A 24,355-nucleotide genomic window follows, 5' to 3' on the forward strand; every position below is an offset into this window, starting at 1 on the left:
CTTCTTTTTTTTATTTTTTGTAAAAGAGTGTATGTATTTGATAAGGATCGCTTATTCTTGTATTGAAGACAAAAGTAAGGGCTTAATCACATTGGGGTTGATGTTGTCTGCAGAATTTTCATTGAACGCGACTTTCTATACAGGGTTTAAGAGAAGCTGTATAGCCTGAAAATTAATTTAACACCGCAGATTACCTATTATGTGACATAACCTTCTCTCACAACGCGCTTTTCTAAAGAACTAGAGGCTCAAGTCATAAATAGTAAAAAGAATGCACAAAGATTGGGGATGATGCTAAATAGTGGGCAAGTGCACGGAAAACAAAGTGCATGAATAAAAAATTGTAGGCAAAAGGGAAAGAAAACTTTATTTTATCTTTGAATATTCATGTAAGTGCATATTAGGTAAGCCTCCTTCTCATAGAGATCACGCTATTGCTTGAATTCTTACAATAAACATGACAGCAAAAGTAAGGGTATGAATTGAATGGGCTATTTTACATGTTTTCCTTTCCTGCTTTTGATATTGTTCAAGGTGACTTGAATTTGATGCAACTCCGCCATTTCTTTAAGTTTATTTTCTCGAAATTTTTTTTTTCTGCCTTTGACACGTTTCGGGCGGAAAACAAGTTCTTTCACTTCTTTTTCTTTCTCTTTTACGTCTCTTTTTTTTTTAACGAGAGAAAAAAAAAATAACCAATGTAATTTGTATATCGACAGAGATTTTATATTGCTTAATATTTAACAACAGCTTTACTTGAATAGGTCTTCAGCTGCTCTGAAAGTAATCAATCCAAACTCGGATGTCGCAAGGCGCGGCCAAGCACTTCAACTCAACATCACTGCTGCGATAGGTTTACAAGAAGTATTGAGATCTAATTTGGGTCCTAGAGGAACCATCAAGATGTAAGCAAATATACATGAATGAAAAATGTTTTTTGACATCATCTCTTTTACAAAGGTTGGTTGATGGTGCAGGTGCTGTTAAACTTACAAAAGATGGAAAAGTTTTATTGAATGAAATGGTAAACAAGCACAACATTTTATATATGAAATTCGTATTTATTCTTTATTGGTAGCAAATTCAACATCCTACTGCTGCCATGATTGCTAAAGCTGCTACAGCTCAAGATGAGATTACAGGTGATGGTACAACATCCATCGTCTTGAAGGTTGGCGAATTACTCAAACAAGCAGAACGTTACATCTCTGAAGGACTTCACCCTCGTGTGATCACAGAGGGATACGATCTTGCCAAAAAGGAAGCATTGAACGTAAGGAGAAAACAAGGAAGAATATGCCAAAGGTTGACTTTTTGTATTCTAGTTTCTGGAACAATTCAAAATAAACCAGACCGAGATCGATCGTGAGCTGCTTGTGTCAGTGGCTCGTACATCGCTTCGTACCAAGGTCCACCGTGCCCTTGCTGATACGTTAACAGAGGCCGTGGTGGATGCCGTCTTGGCCATCCGCCGTGAAGGTGAGCCGATTGATTTGCACATGGTTGAGATCATGAAGATGCAGCACCGTACAGAAACAGAATCCAGATTGATTCGCGGTCTTGTCCTTGACCATGGTGCTCGTCACCCTGACATGCCCAAGAAGATGAAGGATGCCTTTGTGCTCACGTTGAACGTCAGTCTTGAATACGAAAAATCCGAAATTAATTCTGGCTTCTTTTACTCAACCCCCGAACAACGTGACAAGTTGATTGAGAGTGAACGTAAGCATGTGGATGATAAAGTACGCCGCTTGGTCGAGTTCAAGAATGAGGTTTGTAGTGGCGAGCATGCTGGTAAAGGATTTGTGATCATCAACCAAAAGGGTATTGACCCTCTCTCGCTTGATCTTTTGGCCAAGCACGGTATTTTGGCTCTTCGTCGTGCCAAGAGAAGAAACATGGAACGTCTTCAGTTGGTCTGTGGTGGTGTGGCTCAAAACTCTGTTGATGATTTGACACCCGAGATTCTGGGTTATGCTGGATCTGTCTATGAACATGTGTTGGGTGAAGACAAGTATACATTTGTTGAAGACGTCAAGGATCCTTACAGTGTCACGCTTCTGCTCAAGGGCCCTAACCCTCACACAATCCAACAAACCAATGACGCTGTACGTGATGGTCTTCGTGCGGTTAAGAATGCTATTGAAGATAAAGCCGTTGTTCCTGGTGGTGGTGCCTTTGAGGTTGCGTTGGCTCAGCATTTGATGAAATATAAAAAGGAAGTGAAAGGTCGTGCAAAGATGGGTGTTCAAGCATTTGCTGATGCTATGCTGATCATACCCAAGGTATTGGCTCAAAATGCTGGTTTTGATGTACAAGATGTGATTGTCGCTTTACAGGTAAAAAGAACAGACAATGGCTGTTATCAAAGAGCCCTTTACTCATACATCATACTTTAGGATGAGCATGCTGATGGTCATGTTGTAGGTGTTGACTTAAAGACAGGCGAAACAATGGATCCTAAATTAGAAGGCATTTGGGATAATTACAGAGTTCACCGTCATATGCTTCATTCATGTTCTGTTATTGCAAGTAATTTATTATTAGTTGATGAAATGATGCGTGCTGGTAGAACATCATTGAAGGGTCCTCAACTTGGAGAATAAACATTAAAAAAAAAGAGAGAAAGGAAAAAGGAAGTGTATGTGTGTATATCTAAAATGTATTATTATTGTTATTGTATCTATTCAATTCAGCAAAGTAACTATGATTGAGTGCATCCTTTGCTGATATTCTTAATTGAGGTTGATATTGAAGCATACGATTCAATAAATCTAAACCGCAGACATCAATATTGGGTAATACTTGAGTTATATTCTGCTGAGGGTAAATAACATGAGGTTGCTTGTATTCTGATAATTGACTGATACCAGGCCAGGTTTGTTCACTGGGTGTACCCAAGATACGGAATATCTTTTGCAACTGGTCTTCATTGGTTGTTCCTGGAAATAATGGACGACCGGTATACATCTCTGCCATGATACAACCAGCAGACCAGATATCGATCGAGGTTGAATACATACGAGATCCCAAGAGCACATCAGGCGCACGATACCAAAGAGTGACTACTTCATTCGAAAAGGTATTGACAGGGATACCAAAGGCACGTGCGAGACCAAAGTCACCCAGCTTGAGTTCACCATGCTTGCTGATTAACAAATTCTGAGGTTTCAGGTCCCGGTGGAGGACCCGGTTCTCATGGCAATAAGCGATGCCTTTCAAGAGTTGATACATAAATGACTTGATGGTGGGTGTATCAAGACCGTGTCGAGCATCCATGTATTTCTTAAGGTCTTGGTCCATATGTTCAAAGACGAGGATCAGTTTGGTCTCGGTATGAATGACATCGAGCAGTCGAACGATATTGGTATGTTTGAGTTCCTTCATCAGCGATATTTCTCGAATGGCTGTTGAGGGTGCTCCTTCTTCAGGATCCAAATGAATCTCTTTCAGAGCCACAATCTCGCCAGTCATTCTACTTTTGCCCTTGTAAACAGTAGCATAAGTACCTTCACCTAATTTTTCTTGTCGAATGTATCTTGATTCGGGGTTAGCATTCACTGGATCCATCAATGTTGAGTAAAGAAAAAAAAAAAAAAAAAAAAGTGCGGGAGAGGAATTGATGAGATTATTCAGTATGGAAAGAAAGTGGAAGGGGAGAAGTTCAATTTTTGGGGGAGCAAGAGAAATAAATTGGATTGCTTTAAAGACTATGATTTGAAGGTTTACAGCGAATGAGTGTCTATAATATGTGTGAATAGGGTTGCACCTTGTAAAACGATAAAGTATATGGTTAAAAAATCATGCAATTTATTATTATCCTTCAATAATGTCTTCTTTCAGCAGCCATTTTCTCTCGAAGAGCCACGATATTTTGCTTGACCCAATTGTCCTTTTCCTTGAGTTCTTGCTCTTCTCTTCTTAGTTTTGCAATTTCTTCTCTTAACTTTTGTTCATGACTTAGTAGGGCAGTGGTAGACAAATCTCTTTTTAAAGAATGATCACTTCCTTTACGGTCACTGTTATTCAGCATCTTTGATCTGTGGTAATCTGTCATGGTTTGAAAGTAATTTAGGAAAAGAAAGAAGTAAAGGTGAATGAAGTTTTATATAAGCTAAAAAGCATTCCCTTATTCTCACTCTTGATCGTACCACTCCTTTTTCTTTCTGTACTTCCCCTTACTGTGTAGTTATTTACAGAATCGCTCACGTTCTCCCCGATTTCATTAATCGGGCCAATCTTTACCTATTCAATACATACATGTTCTCCATGCATCGGAACCGTTCATGGTTTTTTTTTAGGAGATTTTTTTTTCTTTATTTGTAATGTACATACACATTTAAAAAATAAATTATACAAAAGATTTAACAACCATTTTTAATTTTCTCTAGTTCAATTGCCCATTGTCTTCTTAGGTCATCTATACTACTTGATGAATACCTATTCTGAGTGGCGTTCAGTTTCTTTTTCGCTTGAGACGCATGTGTATGACCAGACGAGAGTCTGTCAAAGACATTGTTGGCAGCGGCCGATCTTCTGAATTCGTAAGAATTTGTAGGTGACCGTTTCTTGATGAATTCCAAACTGATCTCTGGACTTGAGTTTCGATGAGCAAGGATGTCTTGATGATTGACCATTTCCCTCAAAAGAGATCGTCTTCGTTGAGCGAGGGGGGAAGGTGCTGTGGGGGGTTGTTGGAAGGAAAAGGCACGACGACGGTTTTGTTGTGAGGGAGATTCGACCATTTTATTGGCGGGCTGTGTGATCTCTGTGTTGCTGTACATGGTATCTGATTGTATTGAGAGCCGTCTTCGAGGATCAGGCTGTTGTAAAACCTGTTGAAGGAATTGTTCCGGTGACGAGTTGGATCCGCGACGACCCGCCAGGGGAGATGCAGATGGTTTCATGGGAGCACCCATCCTCGTTTGCTGAGGGAGTGATGGACGACGTTGAAGATAGGGGCTTAGCTCGGCCTCGGCTAAGGTAGAAGGAGTCAACTGACGACGCGTCTCGCCCTCGCTGTAAATCTTGTGCAAAAGTGATTCGATATGCTGATGATGGTCTTCGGGTAAGATATCGATGGCTGAGTCCGCATCGCTACTGTCTTCGGTCGTCTTGGAAATAACAGAGTGTGTAGAATGACGTCGTCTTTGTTGGAATTGCTTGAGTCGCTTTTCATAATCGTCTGTGGCATCAAGGGCCGTTCTCTTCATGACAATCAACGTACGACGCAAATCTTCGGTTGTCTTTTCGTATTGCTGAATAGACAACTTGTTTTGTGCCTCCTCCATGCGCAAGGTCACAATATCGTCCAGAGTGGACTCCATGATACATTTGAATTCGTCGACCTCGATCGATCTAAGGATTTTGGACATCATCTCAACGCACTGTTCTGGGCTAGCACCAGGAGCTAAGCTGAATCTTTCTTCAATCGTATCCATGTCTTGCCAGTCACCATCTTCTTGCTTCACTGCAAACGTGACACGTTTTTCAATAGGTCGAGCAGAGATATCGACAATGTCTTCGTCTTGCAAGAAATTATCTGCCACATTCGTATTTACTGCCTGAATACGGGCGTTGATATAAGAAATCTCGGCTTCAACCATTTCGATATTTTCATCAATCACCTGTCGGAAGGCACGGTCGATGGGGATCATATCTTTATCATCACCTTGAAGATGCTCACGTTCCGACAGGTACTCTTCCTTCTTCAGAGTTAAATCATTGCGTTTTGACACCAGCTGTCTTAACTCTTCTGCTGCATGTTTTCCTTGAATGAACTGCGTCAAGGCTTGATCCAGCAGTCGTTTCTTTTCAGCAGCACGGGATTGTGCCGGCATACGATTCTGTTGTTGACGAGACTTGACAACCCGTCGACTGCCAGCACCACTTCGACGGAGTTGGCCAAGGTCAAGGAGTGAACCTGAATTAGCCAAGAGCTTATCATCCAAGATGCCTCCTTCACGAACAGCCTTCTTGAGGATACCAGCCAGAGATTTGAGTTTTTCTGCAGTCACCAAGGACTCATCCGTCTTTTTCTGAAGCACGAGCTGCAGCTGCTTGGCCTCACGTTCGAGTCTTCGCTTTGTCTCTGCGTCCTTTTGCTGACGTCGTCTAAGTTGTTGAATCTCACGTTCGTGACCTTGTAATCTTTCCTTGACCCGTTCAGCCTCCTCCTTCATGCGCTTGATCATTCGCTTCTTTTCGACCTTGAGGGTCTCCACATTCACCCGAAGTGCTCTGAGCATGCTCTCGTTCTGGTTACGCGAGGACTGGATGGCGCTCGTCGTCTGAGAATATTTACGACGAAGATCAGAGAGTTGGTTCATCAACGTCTTTAGCTTGGCCTCGTACGCATATCGGATGTCGTTCATACTTTGCTTTTGACTGGCCTCTTGTCGAAGGTGAAGGATCTCGTCACGAAGGGAATAGATCTTGGATTCAAATTGCTTACGCAGCTGAAGATATTCGAGTTCTGTTCTTTCCAGTTGGTTCACGAGTGATTCGTTTACTTGAATGTCGGATTGAATTTGATCCAGCATGCGGTGAAATTGTGGATTGACTTCTGAATATTCTGTATCATCTGTCATCATTGTTTCAGTGGATGGCATACGTGAACGGAAGGACATGGTAGATTTTGACTTTAGGAGGTGTGAGCAAGAGAAAAGAATGTATAGTTGTATCCTACCTCTTCAGAACTCAAATCTTCTATTTCTCCAAAAAGACTTTCATCTGACTGAAGACGAACAAAGAGTTCATCATCTGCTAAAAGATCACATTCATATTCGGGATGCTCTTCAGGCCCTTTTGACTAAAGATAAAAAATAAGTATTGAATGGAGCAAAAAGAAAAATGATTGAAAACCTTGAATTCATCTAAAACTTTGAGTGCTCTATCAATCTGGCTCTTTGCGTTGGAGATGGATTCTTTAGCATCCAGTCTTAATCCAGACGATTCCGAGGTCTGTATGGAACCCAAAGTAGATTTTAGCCAACTCTCGATATCCTCATCTGCCTCTTCCTTTTGTTTTGGAAGAGGAGGTTTATGAGGCACTTTGGACCGCCTGGTGGATTTGAATGTGATGTTTTTAGCTGTGGTCGTCGTCGTACTGCCGTGAATTGTTCTTCTTTTCTTTGTGTGATTCGCACGGCGTTTTGTGATGGTACTGTTGTGTGATATATGAGGACTGAGAGTTGCCATGGCATCTACCAAGGGTGCCCGTACGGACTCTGAAAAGGCCAGTCGTTCCTGTGTATCGGCCAGTTCCTGACGCAGATCCTGAATGGTCTTTTGATATTGTCCAATCAACGGTGAGCTTTCAAAGTCACAGCCGGCCAAGTCGCGCTCCATGAGAAGTGTGTCTCTTTCGGTGGTCAATCGACAGATGTCATCTGACATTGATCGAATACGTGACTTGAGTCGTTCGATCTCTTCCTGATTTCCCAAGAGACCTAGAGAAGGTGTCTTGGTCGCTTTGAGAGCTTGAATTTCCATGGTCAATCGAGCCACTTGAGATCTCAGTTGGTTGACTTGAACAGAAGAACCAGCAAATTCTTGATTGATGGCAACTTTATTTTTAATATTTCTGGCTCGATTGGCGTATTTCAGCGTACTGAGAGTTTCAGCAAAGTTTGTATCCGAAGGAGAGACACAGGCCATCATGAGAGTTTGTGAGTTGCCACCGAGTGAATCTTGAAGGAGTCGAGTTAATTTAGAGTCTCTGTAGGGAACATGAGCTGATCTTCTTGATTCATCCCCTAATGCACTAATGACATTTCCCAAGGCCAAAAGACCTGCGTTGATCGAGATTCCTTCACGCGCACGATCTCCTTGGGCATTTGTTCTCTTGAGCTAAAATAAAAATCAATAATGGGGTCTTGGACCAGTGATCCTTACTCGTTCTGAACCAGCCAAATCCACAAAATGAAATTTACTGACAATCGACCTTTCTTCCTTTGTCTCCTGATTTGGTAATTTTTGCTTTAGGATGACTGAAAAGATGGCGTGTGATCGAGAGGACACGGAGTTCATATCGGTTGATCCGGTTGTACGACCCAATGATCCTTTCACTAAATTTTTGACGAGTTCTTCTGGTGTCCCACAGGGTTCTTCTCGAACACCAGCCCAATAGATGCTGCCATTGATATCCTCACGTATTTGAACATCACATTTCTTTCTGGATGGATTCAATAAATCTAATAAATCTTCATTGTAAAGTTCTAGAAAGGAAACCAAGACTTGATATTCTTTGCAATCTTCTTGATTCTTTTTTATATTTAATCGATGAAATAAATCTTGAATGAATCTAGGAATGATACCTATTTGGTCTGTTTAGGAATTGTAGTCTACCTATGAGTTTACCTTGATGTTCTCTGTCTACATGTTCTTCTAAGGCTGTACCCATACTATAAGTTTTACCAGAACCTGTTTGACTTTAACTAATGTCAGTCTTCTTCTTTTACATCCACTCTCCTTACCCGTAAGCCAAGATGGTCGCATTGAACCTAAAAGGAAAGTTAGAGTGACTATCAAATGTTCATAATTTGATTACCCGTCTACAAATTTTTCTACTAAAGGCACGACACTTGTATTATAAATCGATTGTTGCTCGGTATTTGTATCAAATACATAATCATATGTAAACGAATGATCTTTTCCGATCAATATTTGTGGCTGATTTGGTATAAATGATATACATTCTGTACAATTTGATAGTTGTTCTTTATGTGTCAAAGGACGTACTCGTAGTGCTACTCTATTGACATGTTTAACAATCATAAAAGTAAAGTAAATCCAAATATACCTAACAGCTGTTGAAGTCATTTTTTTATGAAACAAGAAAAAAAAAAAAGAAAAGAGAAAAAAAAAAAAGAAAAAATAGACACGAAAAGAAAAAATAAACAAATAAATAAGTTTCATCTATGACCTGATGGAGAAGTTGCATAAAATCAGTGATACTCGTCGCTCTTTTAAAGAAGAAGGTCACCAAAACAAATAACCCACAGACATTTTGCTACTTTTTCAAAAGAAACATCTCTCGCAAATTCACCCTTTTTTTTAGTTTTTTTTTTTTTTTTTTGGTTTTTTGGGGACTGTACGTCATGTTCTTTTTTTTTTCCCCTTTTTTGCGTAACATCTTCATTGAACGGTTTTACTATAATTAAAGTATCCGATGATAGATTTCTCTACACCCATGATGACGCATCAACCAACCTCAAGGAACACAAAGAAAGGGCCTTACCTTTTTGTTTATCGAGCAATTGACCAAACATTTAAACTTTTTGTGCAAAGGGTTTTTAAGTTAAACACACAGACAGGTCATAAAACATTGTTTTTCGATTCTATTTGTCTATTTGCTCTGATTGGTTAACGTGCTCTACGCATTTTTAAGGTATTTTGTAACAAACAAAAAAAAAGAAACTTTTCTTAAAGGTAATCTTGTCAATCGGATGAGAATATTTCTGTATTTTAACCTTCTTTTATTCTTGTACTATGTTTTTGTTAAACTGAATAAAAAGAGTTTATATACTTTTTTAAAGTATATCTGAGATTTAAAATGACAATAAAGGACAGTTGTAATCAGATTGGCACAAAAGAAGACATCATGTTATCATTCAACAGCCAGACATTCATGAGATGAGCACAATAGAGATTCACGTGTGCTTCTCTGATCATTCGTTTTGCTTACAAAAGGTGTTTATTTGTATGACATTTAGAAAAAGAGTGCACATCTTCATATTATGTCTGAGCCTTGGTTTGATACATGGTCTTACCGCCTAACAAGTAACAATATCTGTGTGTATGTATGTGTAGTACGAAAAAAAAAGATGAGAAAAAAACAAAGGGGGGAGAGCTTTCTCTTATCGCTTTTATTTTTTAGTGAAACGTTACTGCAAAGGTCTATAAATGATAAAAGTGGAAATTGGAATCTTTCTTTATAAATAGGTCTATTACTTCATCATTTCTATCTGGGCTATTTCATTCAATAGGGTTTATTCATAAATATTTTTTCTGTAGACAGAAAGGGGTGATCAAGACTTTTAGAGATTACAGCTGTCTCTTAAACTGGTCGTTTCAGCTTCATCCAAACTTAATAATTTTGAAATGATGGGTACCATTGTCTATAAAATAATATGAGTTTGTGGATTGAATCATTTCATTCTTATTTACTTGTTTATTTTCAGAAATCAAAAATTTCAATAAAACGTTCTTCAAGTACTCTGTATTCATATTCTGCTTTTTATCTACCTCATTCAATTTCCTTTGCAAACACATCAGTCTCCTAGCAGACAGCATCAGCTCCTTTCTTACCTCAGTTCACTCTTAAGTAATCTTTCTTGATGACGTAAAAGCTTATTGTCACCTTGACACTCGCGTAATAAAATACGCAATTCGTCTATTTGCTTTTCCAACTTTTCTTGTTCTTCTGAGGGTGATGTCGATGATTCCTTGATGATCTTTTGATTTAAATCGTGAATAGATGATTGTAATATTTGATTTTCATCTTCTAATTGCTTTATTCTTGTCTGAAATCTATCCAAATTTGCTTGGTTTTCTTTAGTTGTGTTGATCAGTTGTTGCTGATGAGATCGTTCGAGAGATTCCAATCGAGATTTCTCACGCAAAGAGGCTTGATATAACTTGTTTAGCTTGATTTCAGACGTATTCTTTTCTTTTATGAGTGATGCCTGATTTGCCTCTAATTCATTAATATGATCAATCGCCTTTCTTAAATCACGTTCCAATACGAACTGATGTTCAGATTTCTTGGCACACTCTGCCGCACACTTTCTATCATTTCTTATTAACACTTTCTATCTTGAACCATCATCTTCCTTACTCTTCTAGTTCCTGTACTTTGCTCTCCAACTCTTTTACTCTTGTCGAATCTTGATGTTCTCCTTTTGTTTTTTCTAATAGCTTATGTGCTCTCTTTTTATATTGTTCATACTCTTTTTTTACTTGTCCTACTTCATTCATCAACTCTTCATTTTTTTCTTTCTAACCGTAAAGGATGAATACAAGCAAATTTACACGTACAAGTCAATACCAATCCATCCATCGTCTTCTCCGCAGACTCTTTCTCATTCGACAATTTCTCTATGATGACTGGACTATCCGTGTGAGATGGCTGTGTCTATAGCTTTATTTTTTTTTGGTTTTACTCTGGTTTGCGTCTAAATCAATCTTGTATTGTTCTTCTCTTGTTTGATACTCTTTTAACTGATCTTTTAATTCAGTTATTTCTTTCGTCTGTGCAGATATCTTTGTTCGATAATTATCTATATTTTTCGTTGCCTGTCCGAATATCTCTACCGATTTATTAGAAAAGGTGAGGGCTATAACAAACTTACCTCTCATCTTTTTTAGTTTTTCTTCATGTTCACCTAAGACTTCAAGTTAATACAGTGCATTAGGCCGTGTTAGGAATAGTTAACTTGTCTTTGTGTTCAGTTTATCTAAAAGTACATTATATTCGCTCGTCTTTTGTTTCAACTGATATTTCAAGTCTTGAACTTGTTCTAATAACTGAAATTGACTATTTTCTGATTCCAACATTGATGTCCCTGGATTAAAAAAAGAAATTCGAGGTATTTTACTTTTGTATAACCTTGAAAGATTTAAAGAGGAGATGGGAATAAGCCACTTGCATAAGAAAAAAAGAAGACTGAAAAAAGACTGTGTTTCTCTCACTCTTTTTTTTTTTTTTTTTTTTTATTACTATTTTATATTAAAATGATCATGAAGGTACCTACATCACAAGATAACTTATGGGTAGCAGCAGGTATATAACTAGCGAGAACCTTTTACATTCTTTACTCTAACAAACACAATTATCAACCAGGCGACGGTCAATTAGATCGAGTCAAAGTAGGTACACCTTTTTTTTTTTTTTTATAGAATTATTATTCAACGCGCAGCATGTATGAACCTCACCTTATTTAGGAATTAATTGAAGGCGGAATGGATGTAAATAGTCATGATCAATTTGGTTATACTGCAATGTAATCTACAAGGAGCTCTGACCATAACATAATAACCCTTACTCTTAGGCATGCAGCTGTTTCATACAATCAACCTGATATTGTAAAATACTTGATAGAAAAAGGAGCTGATGTCAACGTAGAAGATTTTGAAAAGGATACACCTTTATTTGTGGCAGAAACAGTCGAGATGGCACAGATCTTGCTTGATCGAGGTGCTGATCCTAAAAGAGTCAATGAAGAAGGCTTTACACCAGCAGCTACTGCACTTCAAGAAGGATGGACAGAGGTTGCGGAACATTTGGCAAGCATTACCAAGGAAGTCTTGGTGCCAAAAGAAGAGCAAGATATCTCACTGGCCCATGTACAATATGATGATGATGAAGTGAGTGGAGATTTAGCAATCAAGATGCAAGAGATTATAAATAAAATTGAAGAACAAGGTGGTGTGGAAGATGAAGAGGAATTGAAAGAAATGGTGACGAAAATGTTGCTGGAGGAAATGAGAAAAAGCGTACAATAAAAGTCACGTTTCACGAATATAAAAAATAAAATGACTTAAAAAATTGCCTGCACTTTTTTTTTTTTCTTTCTTTTCATTTTAAATTATGGATAAATATCAGGTATAGAGAGAAAGTGGAGGGATGCGTTTTATGCTTTTTATTGAATCGTCTCTTTCTATTGCTGTTATGATAGAAAATAGAAAAACTTGGTGAAGGTAAAACAAAAGATTAACAACAGAATGAATAGAAACTAATCTGAATATAAGGTACATATGGTATTGTTTATAAAGCACAGAATCGAGAGACAAATGAAGTTGTTGCCTTAAAACGTATTCGACTTGATAATGAAGAAGAAGGTGTAAGCAAATTGATGACGAATAAAAAACAAAAAGAGTAATTTTATGAATAGGTGCCTTGTACAGCCATTCGAGAAATATCGTTATTAAAAGAATTAAAACACCCAAATATCCTTAGGTTATTAATTCATATCATCGTCTGTTATCTTTACTTATACCTTGTAGACTCTATGACGTTTTACACACAGAAAAAAAGTTGACGCTTATATTTGAATATTTGGATTCTGATTTAAAAAAGTTTTTGGATTCATTGGGTGGTGATATTGACACGATCACTATCAAGGTAATTACACTATTTATTATTATTTGTATTTTGTTAACAAATAAATAAATAGCAATTAATGTATCAACTACTTAAAGGTATCGCCTTTTGTCATGCTCACAGAGTATTACATAGAGTAAGAAAGAAGAAATAAAGAGGAAATGTAACTGATGTTGAGATAATAGGATTTGAAACCTCAAAATTTGTTGATTAATAAAGTAAGACAAAAAGAGGCAAATTTGGACAGAAAGATTGACTGTTATGATAGAAAGGTGAATTGAAGTTGGGTGATTTCGGCTTGGCCAGAGCCTATGGTATTCCGGTAAGAAGTTATTCGCATGAAGTGGTTACTTTATGGTATCGAGCACCTGATGTCTTGATGGGGTCACGTCAATATTCAACTTCAATCGATTTATGGTCCGCTGGTTGTATTTTCGCAGGTAAATACCCGGACGACTGCATTGAAAAATCAAGTATTAAAAAGTAATAGAAATGGCATCTGGAAGACCCCTTTTCCCAGGAAACTCAATCTCAGATCAACTACAAAGGATATTTAAAGTATTGGGTACACCTACTGAGGAATCATGGCCAAAAGTATCTCAATTACCAGAATACAAAGTAACCTAAAGCACCCCATCCATCCATTCTTTTTACTCATATCTTTATGCTATAGCGCGACTTTGAAATATTCCCAAAGATATCATTGAAAACAATACTACCTAAATTAGATGAACTTGGTATTGATTTGTTAAAGAGGCTTTTAGAATATCCTCCTGAAAAACGTATTACAGCAAGTGATGCGCTACAACGTAAATATCCAACTACCAACCGATACTTTATGCTCACATTTATCATAGATCCTTATTTTGATGAACTACGGAAAAAGGAGCAATTATCCATGGATAACAACAGTAATGGTCACATCAATACAAAATAACAAACAAGATACACACCCACAAAAGCATATATATTTAAGCATATATAACGATATTGAATTAAAGATGATTATTTTCTTATTAATTGATAAACATGATCCGCTATAGCAAGTGATGATGTCAAACCAGGACTTTCGATGCCAATGAGTGTGAAAAAATTATCGTAACCCAACTGATCTTCTTCTTTAATAATGAAATCCTTAAATGGCTCACCTGGTCCAGCAAGTTTAGGTCTAGGAATAGACATTAAACGAATCTTTTTTTGTTGACAAATGACGTGTGTATTCCTTACCTTATACCAGAATAATCACTATGTAATTTTTCAGGGTCTAGAGAGGGTAAATAGGTTTGAATGGCCTTGACAAAGGCCTTCTTCTTGTCCTCATCCTCTGGCATTCTATAGTCATAAGGATCATCGATATACTCCACATCTGGACCAAACTTGATCTGACCAGCAAGATCCAGGGTCAGATGTGTACCGAGACCAGCGAGATTCTTTTCCGGACAAGGATAGATCAAGCGACGGATGTTGAGTTTACTTGACAGGCGATAATAATGACCTCGAGCAAAATGAAGGTGATAAGGCAACTGAAGCATCTGACCGACCTTGTGTGAGTGAAGACCGGCGGCGTTAAAGACACGTCTCGCGAGCACCCAAGAGGACTCGTGGTTTGTGACGCACTGGACCAGATAGCCATCGGGACGAGGACGAATGGCGCATACCTCGGTCCCCAAGGCCACCTCTTGGACATGACTCGAAAGATAGTCCATCAGGGCATGGGAGCTCAAGATGCCTGTGGAGGGTGAGACGAGAACAGAGCGAGCACGTATGCTGGGTTCCTGACGTCTGGCCTGCTCTTGATCAAGAAAATACGTGGGTACGTTCAATCGATTGGCTTTCTGATGAAGCTGCTGAAGATAGTCTTCTTGTGATGCATCCTGTGCGACGATCCATTTACCCACTCTTTGATGGGGTATTTGCTTTTCGTTGCAAAGCTGATAGAGTTGCTGATTGCCTTTGATACAAAGTTGAGTCTTCAAACTCTCTTCTGGATAATACAGACCAGCATGAATCACTTCACTATTTCTCGAACTTTTTTATCTCGTTTTAGTCGACTGGTTCCTGCTCTCTCTCTCTCTGCAAAAAGAAAATACCTTGTTTCTTGTCCAACAAGTTTATTTTTTTCTACAACAAAAGTAGATTCAGTGGGTCTTGCTCTTGTTAACTTTTCACCAATGGCTAATCCAACTACCCCAGCTCCAATAACAATATTATCTACCTCTAAATCAGGTACTCTACTCGCAGTTGACAATAGTCTTGCTTTTATATCTTTGGTAGTTGCTCTTAACATCACTCGGACCATGAACAGAAAAGATGAATTTTTTCTTTTTTTTTTTTTTTTTTTTTTCTTCTCATTGTAAAATGATAGTTTATCCGGTAAATATTTTTCTTTGCATAATGATCTCAGCTTGAATGTAGGTGTGTACATGTACAGTAATGTGGTTTTTTTTTTTTGATAAATAAAGAATCATGGATCATTGTTTTGTTTATACGTTTGAGCATGGCTGCTATCAGGTCCAACTTTACAAAAGGAATGATGATTATCTTTATAAACAGTGCGTTAAAATAAAAGACTGTTTTGATTTAAACATGATATTCTTTTCTCTCGAGTTGACTTTATGCCAAGTAAAAGCAACGTCAATTGTTTATCAACAAATCCAAGAACTTCGAATTAGAAAATATGCAAATGATAATGCAAAAGGGCTTTAGCTAAAACAAGTGAAAGTAGCTGTAGGTTTATCTTCATCTGTAAAAGATCAACAAACAAAAGGGAACCGGGGGCTTATAAAATGACCATAGAAGAAGAAAGAAAGAAAAGGTTTCAATTAGCTTGCATATGTTCATGCTGGATAAGTTGACTACATCCTTTATTCTCTCTCTCTCTTTAGTATCTTGTGTTGATTGGTTACTCAACTTGAATGGCCGATACATTATGTAAGGCTACATGTGTACCTGAATTCACAGAGACAATCAATGTGATGCTGCATAAAGTGCTTCTTCTTTAAGATGGCTCAGTGTCAATCATAACAATGTCTCTGTGTCCTATTTAAACTTTCTATTCAACCGATAAGACCTGATTCATGTTTTGAAACGAATTAAAATTAGATTTGTTGGGGACCCAAAGGAATTTCATGAGATTTGTTTACAAGAAAAATTGACTATCTCTTGAGCCTCGTTACCTCCTTTTGATCACTCCTCCGGTGTTGTATCCGAATGATTTTCATGAACTTGACAACTAATTTAAAAATAAGAAAAGGAGTGGCAATAAATCAACTTTATTTGGTATTAAGGTTGTCAAGGTAACAACAAAAAACGTTTCCTCTCCCCCCCCCCTTTTTTTTTTCTAATAAACAGAGTAAAATAGTAATTGTTTTTGTCTTTTTTTTTTTTTTAAAAAAAAACACATTGGATGACACATGACAAGTGTTTCTAAAGAAAACAAAAAAAAAAGAATTGAGCTTTACGTTTTTTTTTGTTTTATTATGAATTTCATCATTTGTGTTAACGATTCTGTTTCATCTTTAGACGCCCAAGGTATGTCATCAGGGGGTGAAATGAAGAAAATCTATAAACAAGAATGCAATATGGCTTAAGTATAAAAGAGAACAGGTTTATTTCTTTTTCTGTTTGTTCGTCTTGATTTTTCTATTTTTTTGTTTATCTTTTCTAAAAAAAACTCGAATGATACCAAACAAGAGTGAGACTTGTTTAAAAGGACAGTGAGACTTGTCCTACAACAAATATTTATTTTGTCAATAACCAAATTTATATATTGTTTCATCACTGCACAGACATGTTTACACGAAAATAAAACCTTTTTTTTTTTTATTTTTTTTTTAAAGTGTTTCGTACTATGTACATATGTTACAAATGATTTCTTTTTTTTTTTTTTATTGCTGACACGATTCATCATGCGTGCGCAAGTGTCTACGCATATTGCTGTGTACACTAAAACTACGATCACAACCCACATAGGGACATCTAAACGGTTTTTCTCCTGTGTGTGAATAATTGTGTGTTTTGAGTGAGGAAGGTCTAAGAAATGATTTTCTGCAGAGATGACAGTGATAACGTCTTCGAGGTTCTTCTTTGGTGGGGTATCCAGAAGTCGTGTGAGCCCGAGCTCTACGAAATGTTTGTGGTGGAATGATAGGGAACTCTGCAGAATTAGATCGACGATGCTGTTTTTGTTGATTGACAGGATAACAACAACAATAACAGCAGGTGGTATCAATCATTGCACTTGGTTGCATGAATATTGCATCTGAAGAAGAAGGAGGAGGAGGAGCAGGAGGAGAAAATGTATGCGTAGGAAAAGGTGATGAATATTTGGGCACTAAAAGAAAAAAGATGAGTTAAAATAGAGATTGTGTGAAAGGAAGAATTTACCATTTTCATTTTGAAATAAGTTTTGAACAACATATCTTAAAGGTGGAAGGGTTACTTTGTTTTCCATTGTTAATAAAAGAGTAAAGAAGAAAGAAAGAAAGAAAAAGTCTGTATTTTATATTTAAAAAGAAAATGCCGATCCTACAAGTTTCTTGTATTTATGCGCCCTCTCCTTTATTTGTTTACATGTAGATCGATTCTTTGTTTTTGTCATTTGTTGAAATAAAATGATGAAACGCATTCGGTAACTTTTTTTTTTCTTTTTTATTTTCAATTACAGATTGAAGATCATTTGTACTCTCCTTATTATTGAATAACAATAAATTAGAATGCCTATTTTATTTTAAAATCAATAAAGTATCACTACTTTCAACTCATCATGAACATTTAACAAACAAATAAGTGGGGATCAAGTGATACAAGAAGAATACTCTTTTATCTTTTTAAACAAGTCCTATCCTTATTCTTGCAAACAAAGTCAAGTTACCAATGATGTTTAACCTAAAATTGTTAAACTCAATCCTTTTACATTTTAATTTTTTAAATTCTGCATAATTTACGAACAATAAAGAGCCATATGGGTCCAACCAAGCAATTGAAGTAAGGAATGAGCGTTTGACTTGATTTAATTTGGGAAAATTGAAAATAAATGACAGAGACACCTAAAAGAAGAATCTCAAAATACGATGCTTGATAAAAGACAGGCTATGTTATCCTTTGTTGATGGTATTTTAGAAATGAGTTGATCGTTCTTTCGTGTCACTCGGTTCGTTTCATGTTCTGTTTCGTCTACTTTTGTCTGTCGTTTATAATAAAAACTTGTCCTATCAGTAAACAGTCAGCAACTAAATATAGAGTTCATCACTAAATCAAAAGCTCTTGATTGTTACATGTTCTTTCTATTGTAAGCAGTAAATCATCCAAAAAGTTGAAAGTGTTTACAAATATTTATAACAAAAGAAGCTTGATGGATACTCCATCTGCATTCTTTCCCGTAAAAGTTTATCAAAGCCAGCTAAAAGCGATGGATAAGGAATAGTTTCAACATCTTCCCAAGTTGTACACACTCTAATTCAGCAAATAGTACTCAAAAATCCAGAATAATTCACTGGTCATGTAGTGATTTTAGTGGAAAGATAAAAAGACAAAAGATTCTATATTTTGGACACTTTTAAACACCCGAATGAGACAAGACAAGAAAAAAGCTATAGACACTAAAAATAGTATGTGCAATAAGTCCAGGCAATTGTCTATCATTTAGAGTACACCTTTTCTTCTTTAATTTTTTTTTTACAGTAAAAGAATGATAAATCTCATTTCTTTCAGTGAACTACATCTCATCGTGATTTAAAAAAAAAGAGAATGACTAAAACAGGATTTTTTTTTAATAATTAAAATTGTCCATCCTATTTTCATTCTTAGCTTTTATACATTGACAACAAAGTTTCTTATCAAACACTTTCAATTCAACTTTGGCTCTTTCCAGTAGTTCATGGATGTCTCTTGCCCTTGGTTCATAGAATCATTTCAAGTTGAATCGTCTTTGCATGTATCCTGTTGGGTCCTGATCGAGCGATTGACAGGGCCAAGTAAGCATTGAGCGCTTTGTTTTGTGATAAATTGTTGTTACTTTGGCAGTGTGCTTGTAGTCAATATCGTGCTGAAAAATGAAATCATCCTTTAGTTGTTCACAATTAATGATACTATCAAGTTCAGTTTTTAGCAGATGAATGTAATTCGGCACAGTCAGTGTACTATCCTATCTCTCACAGGCATACCGAAATCCATGAAAATTCATACCAGCGCATACCATAACACTTTTATTTTTATAGCTTACATCTGGTTACACAAGCCTATGATGCGCTCCCAAACAGATTCCAGTGAATTCGACATGATCAGTGCCTCAAACATTGATTTCAGCCTATCCAAAATCACAACCTTTCTCTAGTCATCCAAAAGACTAATTCAACCCTACTTTTCTTTGTTTTGCTGAACTTTCTTTTTGGTTGGGATTTGCACCCTGGACATTACATAGTGCTTCAAGTCAACCTTCTACAGATCGTCTTATAATCAAACATCTCCAGGTCTAAAGTAATGAGTGGATTTGGCTGTGCTTTTTTTATGCAATGGCATGTTCTATACTGGCTTTTGATAGATACAAATCCTTATTATCCTAACTTCAATGTATTACACGCATCAAAATTGAGAACTGCATGGTTTTCATCAAAAGTTGTTTTATGAGAGTTAAAAACCCGTCTTGCTGCACTATCTATATTCATTTAATATACTTTAGTGAGCAAATACTGGAAAAATAACACTTTTTTTTTTTGCAAGTACTGGAGCTTGAATATGGTGCATAAATTATAGTACTTTATAAAGTATATCAATAATAATGGTAGAAAATTCATATTTAGGAAGAGCACTAAAGTGCTTTTTAACCTACTGTGGCTGCCTTAAGGTAAGGTTATTTGAAATTCGCCAATGGGCCAAAGTAGTAAGAGACAGTGAGCTCATCAAGTGGTTGGAATGTTTATGCGAATATTTTCTAATTTGTATGCTTCTGTCTTACATGTTTGTTATACATGGCCTTGACATGCATGTCAACAAGACATGTCATCTTAATTCAACTAATACCAGTCTCTACCCTAAAGAGAGTTCTAAATTAAATTTTGGTCACATATGTACTTGAGAACTCTTCAGTACATCAGGAATCAACTTGCATTAATAAGCTATTTGCATTTTTTATATCCTCTTTACATACAAATAAGATAATAGCTATATTTCGGTAAAAGAACACGGATAGTTTGCTCCTTGATGAAAAAGAACAAGAAGACGGCGAGAAAGGTAAAGGAACAGATTAGTAAATTGCCTTCTTTTATATCTTTCTTCGTTTTATGCTTATATGCACCTTTTGTACCTTGTATTTTATGCCTTTGTGCTCTCTTTTATAGTGTATACCTTTTTTTAGTAACAGCATCCTTCAATAAAAAGTATGAATCATTTTTATGTCAATTTCATCAGATCTTATTGTTTTTAAGCTTTAAGAAACGAAATAAGGTTATAATACACAAAACATTTAAGAATTCTCTCAACGCAGACGGTAAAAAAAAATGTGGATTTGATCAATCCCACCACTTTATCAAAATAATGTAGTAAGAATATCCGGTGGATTAAACAGCTGAGATATGTATGTACCCTCAGAGTACTGCAAATGAACTATTCATTGAGTTCAATCTTAGTGGTGGTACTGATTTATCTGGTACAATTTAAACAGAGATGCTGAAAGAACAATCTGATTTTGTTGTGAGATTGTCAACAAGCGGAAAGAGACAGGTGTTGATTTTATAAAGACCTGCGTCCTTGTTGATGCACCTGGTCTCAATGAGCGTATGATGAAGAGCTGAGCTTGATCAAAGATAGGAGAGTTGGTCAATGTAAAGCACCCTAAAAAGACTAGAGTGAAATCTCTCTCTCTTTTTTTTTCCTCTGTATGGTTTAAATATCAAGTCTGGTTTATAAAACACAATTATATTGCTTTGTTATGCAAGAGGACGTTGTATTTGATCCGTATCTTGATTTTTATGCTTTTTCTAATTCCTCAAGTGTTACAGAAATTTTTTGTTTGCTTTCAAAGAGAACGATCGTTTGTTTATCGTGCACTCACTGTCCACTTTGTTTCATTTTTCCTTTCTTTTCAAGTATTGTTTATGTGGCTCAACTCGAATATGTTTCAAGAACTTTTTCTTGAAATATCGTCAGATCTTTAACAAAAACAATTACATCAGAGGCATTTAACTTTTTTTTTATTGAAAAACCAAAGACACATTCACTAGGAATAATGATGTAATTTGTGGTGTAATCTTAAGCAAACTGTAGTTTGTTTACGTTGTCTAGAATTGTTTTTGTTCACATTAAGATGAATATAAGCTTTTTTTTTTTTTTTTTTTTTTTTTTTTTTTTCAATAAACCAGTATATCAATTATCTAAATATTTTATTAACCTCCTTTCAAACAAGGACATTCTAAGCTAATCTATTTCTCTTTGTTGTACTTCTTTTGTAGTCACTTCTATTCACTTTCGAAAATCAAGCCATCATTGATTGTGAATGTCAAAGAGTCAATGCTTTATAAACATACCCAAAATTCATTCAAAAGATATAGTCAATGATCTTTACTGTCTCGTATGTGAAAAAAAAAACTGTTTTATTTCTTTTGGCACCAAAATAAGTCAGTGTCATGACGATAGATAAAGGTCTCGTTATCATCAGCAGGAAACTGATAATCATCCATGACTTTTTCAACTTTCTGGCGTAATTTTTCTTGTTCTTCTTCATTCAGGATAGCCACATAGCTCTTACTCAAGATTCTTGTCCAAACAAGAGATCGAACAGTAGGAATATCATTATTAAATCGCTGGTGTTGCAGAGGAAGTGTATAAAGTGATTTGGCCTCTTCTGTATTGAACACCTCCTTCCATTTACCGTGACGGTATTGAGGTGCAGAGAGCTCATGCTGCTCGTACAAGCTATACAAAAATGAGTTATAGATGAAAGGTATGAATGAACATATAGGCTTTCTTACTCTCTAATTTTGCCTATCCATTCAGATCGATCCCTGCTTTCCATATTCCAGATAAGAAACAAGTATCCTCCAGGTTTCAACACACGCTGCAATTCTTGTAAACTCTTGACATCAGAAAACCAGTGAAAGCATTGAGCGAGGACCACAGCATCTTGAGAATTGGATTCAACAGGGATAGACCACGAGTTGCCCTTTAGCGCAGTCACTTGAGGTAGAGCTTCCTGCAGCTTGTCGAGCATTCCCTGAACTGGCTCAACCGCAGTCACTTGAAACCCTTTCTTGAACAATAAGTCCGTCATGATGCCTGTACCGGCCCCTAAATCTAGTATCTTTGTAGAAGAAGGTGGTAATAGATTGGCTATAAAATCAAGTGATTCCTTTGGATAGGTCGGCCTTGCTTTGACTTTATAAAAAGTTAGCTTGGTCCTAGTTTTCTTTGGTTTGAAACTGCTTACCATAGGCGGATGCTTGATTTTGGAATCCATTTAATGCAGTAGGATGAGGCTTGATCATCTTGGAAAGAAAGCTTTTGCTCATGAATAAGGTGGAAAAATGACCAAGGGGTCGGTCCAATTTTATAGTTCTTAAACTAGATCAAAAATGGCAAAAAGAAACCCCGGGCATTCTATGTATAGAAAGTCACCGCGGCATATGAAGTCCTTTCTTTTTCTCCACCCCTTTTTCTTGGCTGTTTTGATTCTGTAACACATTGAGCTGTATGATTTGCTTAGCTAGGAAATATAGATATAAAAAAAGAGACATTTTTGTTCAAGAAAATGGGTGAGCAACCGGAGATTGAGACAGCTGGCTGTATTTTGCTATTTTTGTATTTTGTTTTGCGTAACTCCTATTAGGAAGATTGATCCACGGACAACTGCATCAACCTGACCCCTTTAGCAGGTTTAATAACAGTAAAGAAAAAGGGGGAATCAGATGTAACCAGGACACTGGATAAGTATAGTTCCGTTATTCCGAACACTCAAAAATCTTCATGATTTTGACTTCTTACCTTTTTTGAATAATAAAGAGAAAAGTATCGCATCCGGATCAATAAGAAAAATAGATTGAACACCAAGTTAAGCTTCTACTTTAATTCAAATAAGTTTTTTTTTAATTTGAGAAAAGCAGAAAAAGAAAAGTACAAGTAACATTAAAAGATTCTTTTTCATATTAGTTTTTTCTTTGACAGTTTTGATTTGGACTTGGGTGCAGCGTATTAGTATTCTTTGCATACATCAAAATGATCAGATTAGCAAAAAGGTATATCGATCCATCGAAATTCGCAAAATGTGTACGAGTAAACATGTTTGTAATAAACTCAAATGAAACTATGCTCGATCTACGAAATGCTAATAAATAACTAGAAAGCAATTGTTTGTATGTGCTTTGGCTCAGCATTTAGAAAATTATTCAACATTAGCAATGAAAGAGTCAAAACTATAGTTGACTGGATGATTTTCACTTGATTTTGAAAATGAAGAATTCGATCACATGGCAGGAAAATCATGCCTAGCAAATGAAGCGTAAAGTAAATTAAAAGATAGTCAAGGGAAACTTCTTTATATGAGAATTTTTGCATCTGATAATGAACCAATGAAAAACATGATTTAGTTGATTCTATTTTTTTAGTAAAGAAGTTGTACGAAGCCAAAAGGCCAATGCTAAGCATAGGATGGTGACTGGCTATTGGTTTAAGTCATCAGAATGTGTGCAGCTCGAAACAAAGACATTTGGAAGGCTTGAGGCTATATATCCACAACAATCATTAGCTAGACTCACTGAACATATTTATCTATTGCACCAAATCATCATCCCATCTCCCTTCACCTATCTTGTATTTGATAGTTTAAAGAAATGGTCTTTGGGAACTTTTTTTTTTTTTTTTTTTTTTGAGATGTAAAGGCTAAAAATGAGGCTTGTATATATAGTAAACATTTTCTAAACAGTATCGCAGCCATAGCCTAGACTATCATCTTGTAATTAAATAAAAAACCAGGCTTGAAAAGCTAAGATATCTCGAATATCAGAAAGTTAGTAGCATGGCATTGGAGATAGCCAACCATAATGGGTATAATAAACTGCATAAAAGCTGTAAGGAGCCATCCTTTACTTCAATGAACCTTTTTTTTGTTAAGCAAATAACTCATTCTTAACATTGTGTTCATGTTACAAAATGACGTGCTTTTGATTATAAATACAAAGAAATATACTTTTGATTATTAATTGATGCAGACTATATAAAGGTCAAAGAGTTATTTCCTCAGTTATAAAAAAATACAAATAC

General features: G+C 36.4%; 10 protein-coding genes across 10 annotated transcripts; 2 read left to right on the top strand and 8 right to left on the bottom strand.

Annotated features, from left to right (window-relative positions):
- Positions 1-500: 500 nt before the first annotated feature.
- On the top strand, positions 501-2,399 carry RO3G_12481 (T-complex protein 1, zeta subunit; the record flags this gene model as incomplete). Its single annotated transcript, XM_067667065.1, has 5 exons — positions 501-571; positions 765-905; positions 961-1,024; positions 1,079-1,273; positions 1,326-2,399. 5 exons carry the CDS (start codon positions 501-503, stop codon positions 2,397-2,399), a joined length of 1,545 nt encoding a protein of 514 aa, XP_067523166.1.
- Positions 2,400-2,674: 275 nt separating this feature from the next.
- RO3G_12482 (serine/threonine-protein kinase pef1) lies at positions 2,675-3,570 on the bottom strand (the record flags this gene model as incomplete). The annotated part of the gene is made up of 2 exons (XM_067667066.1): positions 2,675-2,683; positions 2,806-3,570. 2 exons carry the CDS (start codon positions 3,568-3,570, stop codon positions 2,675-2,677), a joined length of 774 nt encoding a protein of 257 aa, XP_067523167.1.
- A 253-nt stretch (positions 3,571-3,823) lies between these two features.
- Positions 3,824-4,057, bottom strand: RO3G_12483 (uncharacterized protein; the record flags this gene model as incomplete). Its single annotated transcript, XM_067667067.1, has 1 exon — positions 3,824-4,057. One exon carries the CDS (start codon positions 4,055-4,057, stop codon positions 3,824-3,826), a length of 234 nt encoding a protein of 77 aa, XP_067523168.1.
- Positions 4,058-4,364: 307 nt separating this feature from the next.
- On the bottom strand, positions 4,365-8,404 carry RO3G_12484 (uncharacterized protein; the record flags this gene model as incomplete). Its single annotated transcript, XM_067667068.1, has 5 exons — positions 4,365-6,641; positions 6,689-6,811; positions 6,865-7,851; positions 7,897-8,318; positions 8,362-8,404. 5 exons carry the CDS (start codon positions 8,402-8,404, stop codon positions 4,365-4,367), a joined length of 3,852 nt encoding a protein of 1,283 aa, XP_067523169.1.
- Positions 8,405-10,090: 1,686 nt separating this feature from the next.
- Positions 10,091-10,980, bottom strand: RO3G_12485 (uncharacterized protein; the record flags this gene model as incomplete). Its single annotated transcript, XM_067667069.1, has 3 exons — positions 10,091-10,121; positions 10,312-10,787; positions 10,963-10,980. The coding sequence occupies 3 exons, from the start codon at positions 10,978-10,980 to the stop codon at positions 10,091-10,093; spliced, it is 525 nt and encodes a 174-aa protein (XP_067523170.1).
- A 756-nt stretch (positions 10,981-11,736) lies between these two features.
- RO3G_12486 (uncharacterized protein) lies at positions 11,737-14,207 on the top strand (the record flags this gene model as incomplete). Its single annotated transcript, XM_067667070.1, has 14 exons — positions 11,737-11,785; positions 11,846-11,871; positions 11,947-12,005; positions 12,054-12,462; positions 12,681-12,702; positions 12,754-12,845; positions 12,897-12,961; positions 13,009-13,126; positions 13,179-13,241; positions 13,291-13,323; positions 13,374-13,545; positions 13,665-13,723; positions 13,779-14,016; positions 14,149-14,207. The coding sequence occupies 14 exons, from the start codon at positions 11,737-11,739 to the stop codon at positions 14,205-14,207; spliced, it is 1,464 nt and encodes a 487-aa protein (XP_067523171.1).
- A 121-nt stretch (positions 14,208-14,328) lies between these two features.
- RO3G_12487 (uncharacterized protein) lies at positions 14,329-15,392 on the bottom strand (the record flags this gene model as incomplete). Its single annotated transcript, XM_067667071.1, has 2 exons — positions 14,329-15,133; positions 15,196-15,392. The coding sequence occupies 2 exons, from the start codon at positions 15,390-15,392 to the stop codon at positions 14,329-14,331; spliced, it is 1,002 nt and encodes a 333-aa protein (XP_067523172.1).
- A 1,600-nt stretch (positions 15,393-16,992) lies between these two features.
- Positions 16,993-17,558, bottom strand: RO3G_12488 (uncharacterized protein; the record flags this gene model as incomplete). Its single annotated transcript, XM_067667072.1, has 2 exons — positions 16,993-17,438; positions 17,492-17,558. 2 exons carry the CDS (start codon positions 17,556-17,558, stop codon positions 16,993-16,995), a joined length of 513 nt encoding a protein of 170 aa, XP_067523173.1.
- Positions 17,559-18,875: 1,317 nt separating this feature from the next.
- On the bottom strand, positions 18,876-19,402 carry RO3G_12489 (uncharacterized protein; the record flags this gene model as incomplete). The annotated part of the gene is made up of 2 exons (XM_067667073.1): positions 18,876-18,999; positions 19,329-19,402. 2 exons carry the CDS (start codon positions 19,400-19,402, stop codon positions 18,876-18,878), a joined length of 198 nt encoding a protein of 65 aa, XP_067523174.1.
- Positions 19,403-21,693: 2,291 nt separating this feature from the next.
- Positions 21,694-22,608, bottom strand: RO3G_12490 (uncharacterized protein; the record flags this gene model as incomplete). The annotated part of the gene is made up of 3 exons (XM_067667074.1): positions 21,694-22,015; positions 22,072-22,429; positions 22,527-22,608. The coding sequence occupies 3 exons, from the start codon at positions 22,606-22,608 to the stop codon at positions 21,694-21,696; spliced, it is 762 nt and encodes a 253-aa protein (XP_067523175.1).
- Between the last annotated feature and the right edge of the window lie 1,747 nt (positions 22,609-24,355).

The sequence above is a fragment of the Rhizopus delemar genome, genomic scaffold (assembly GCF_000149305.1).
Source record: "Rhizopus delemar RA 99-880 supercont3.10 genomic scaffold, whole genome shotgun sequence".
Lineage (NCBI taxonomy): Eukaryota > Fungi > Mucoromycota > Mucoromycetes > Mucorales > Rhizopodaceae > Rhizopus > Rhizopus delemar.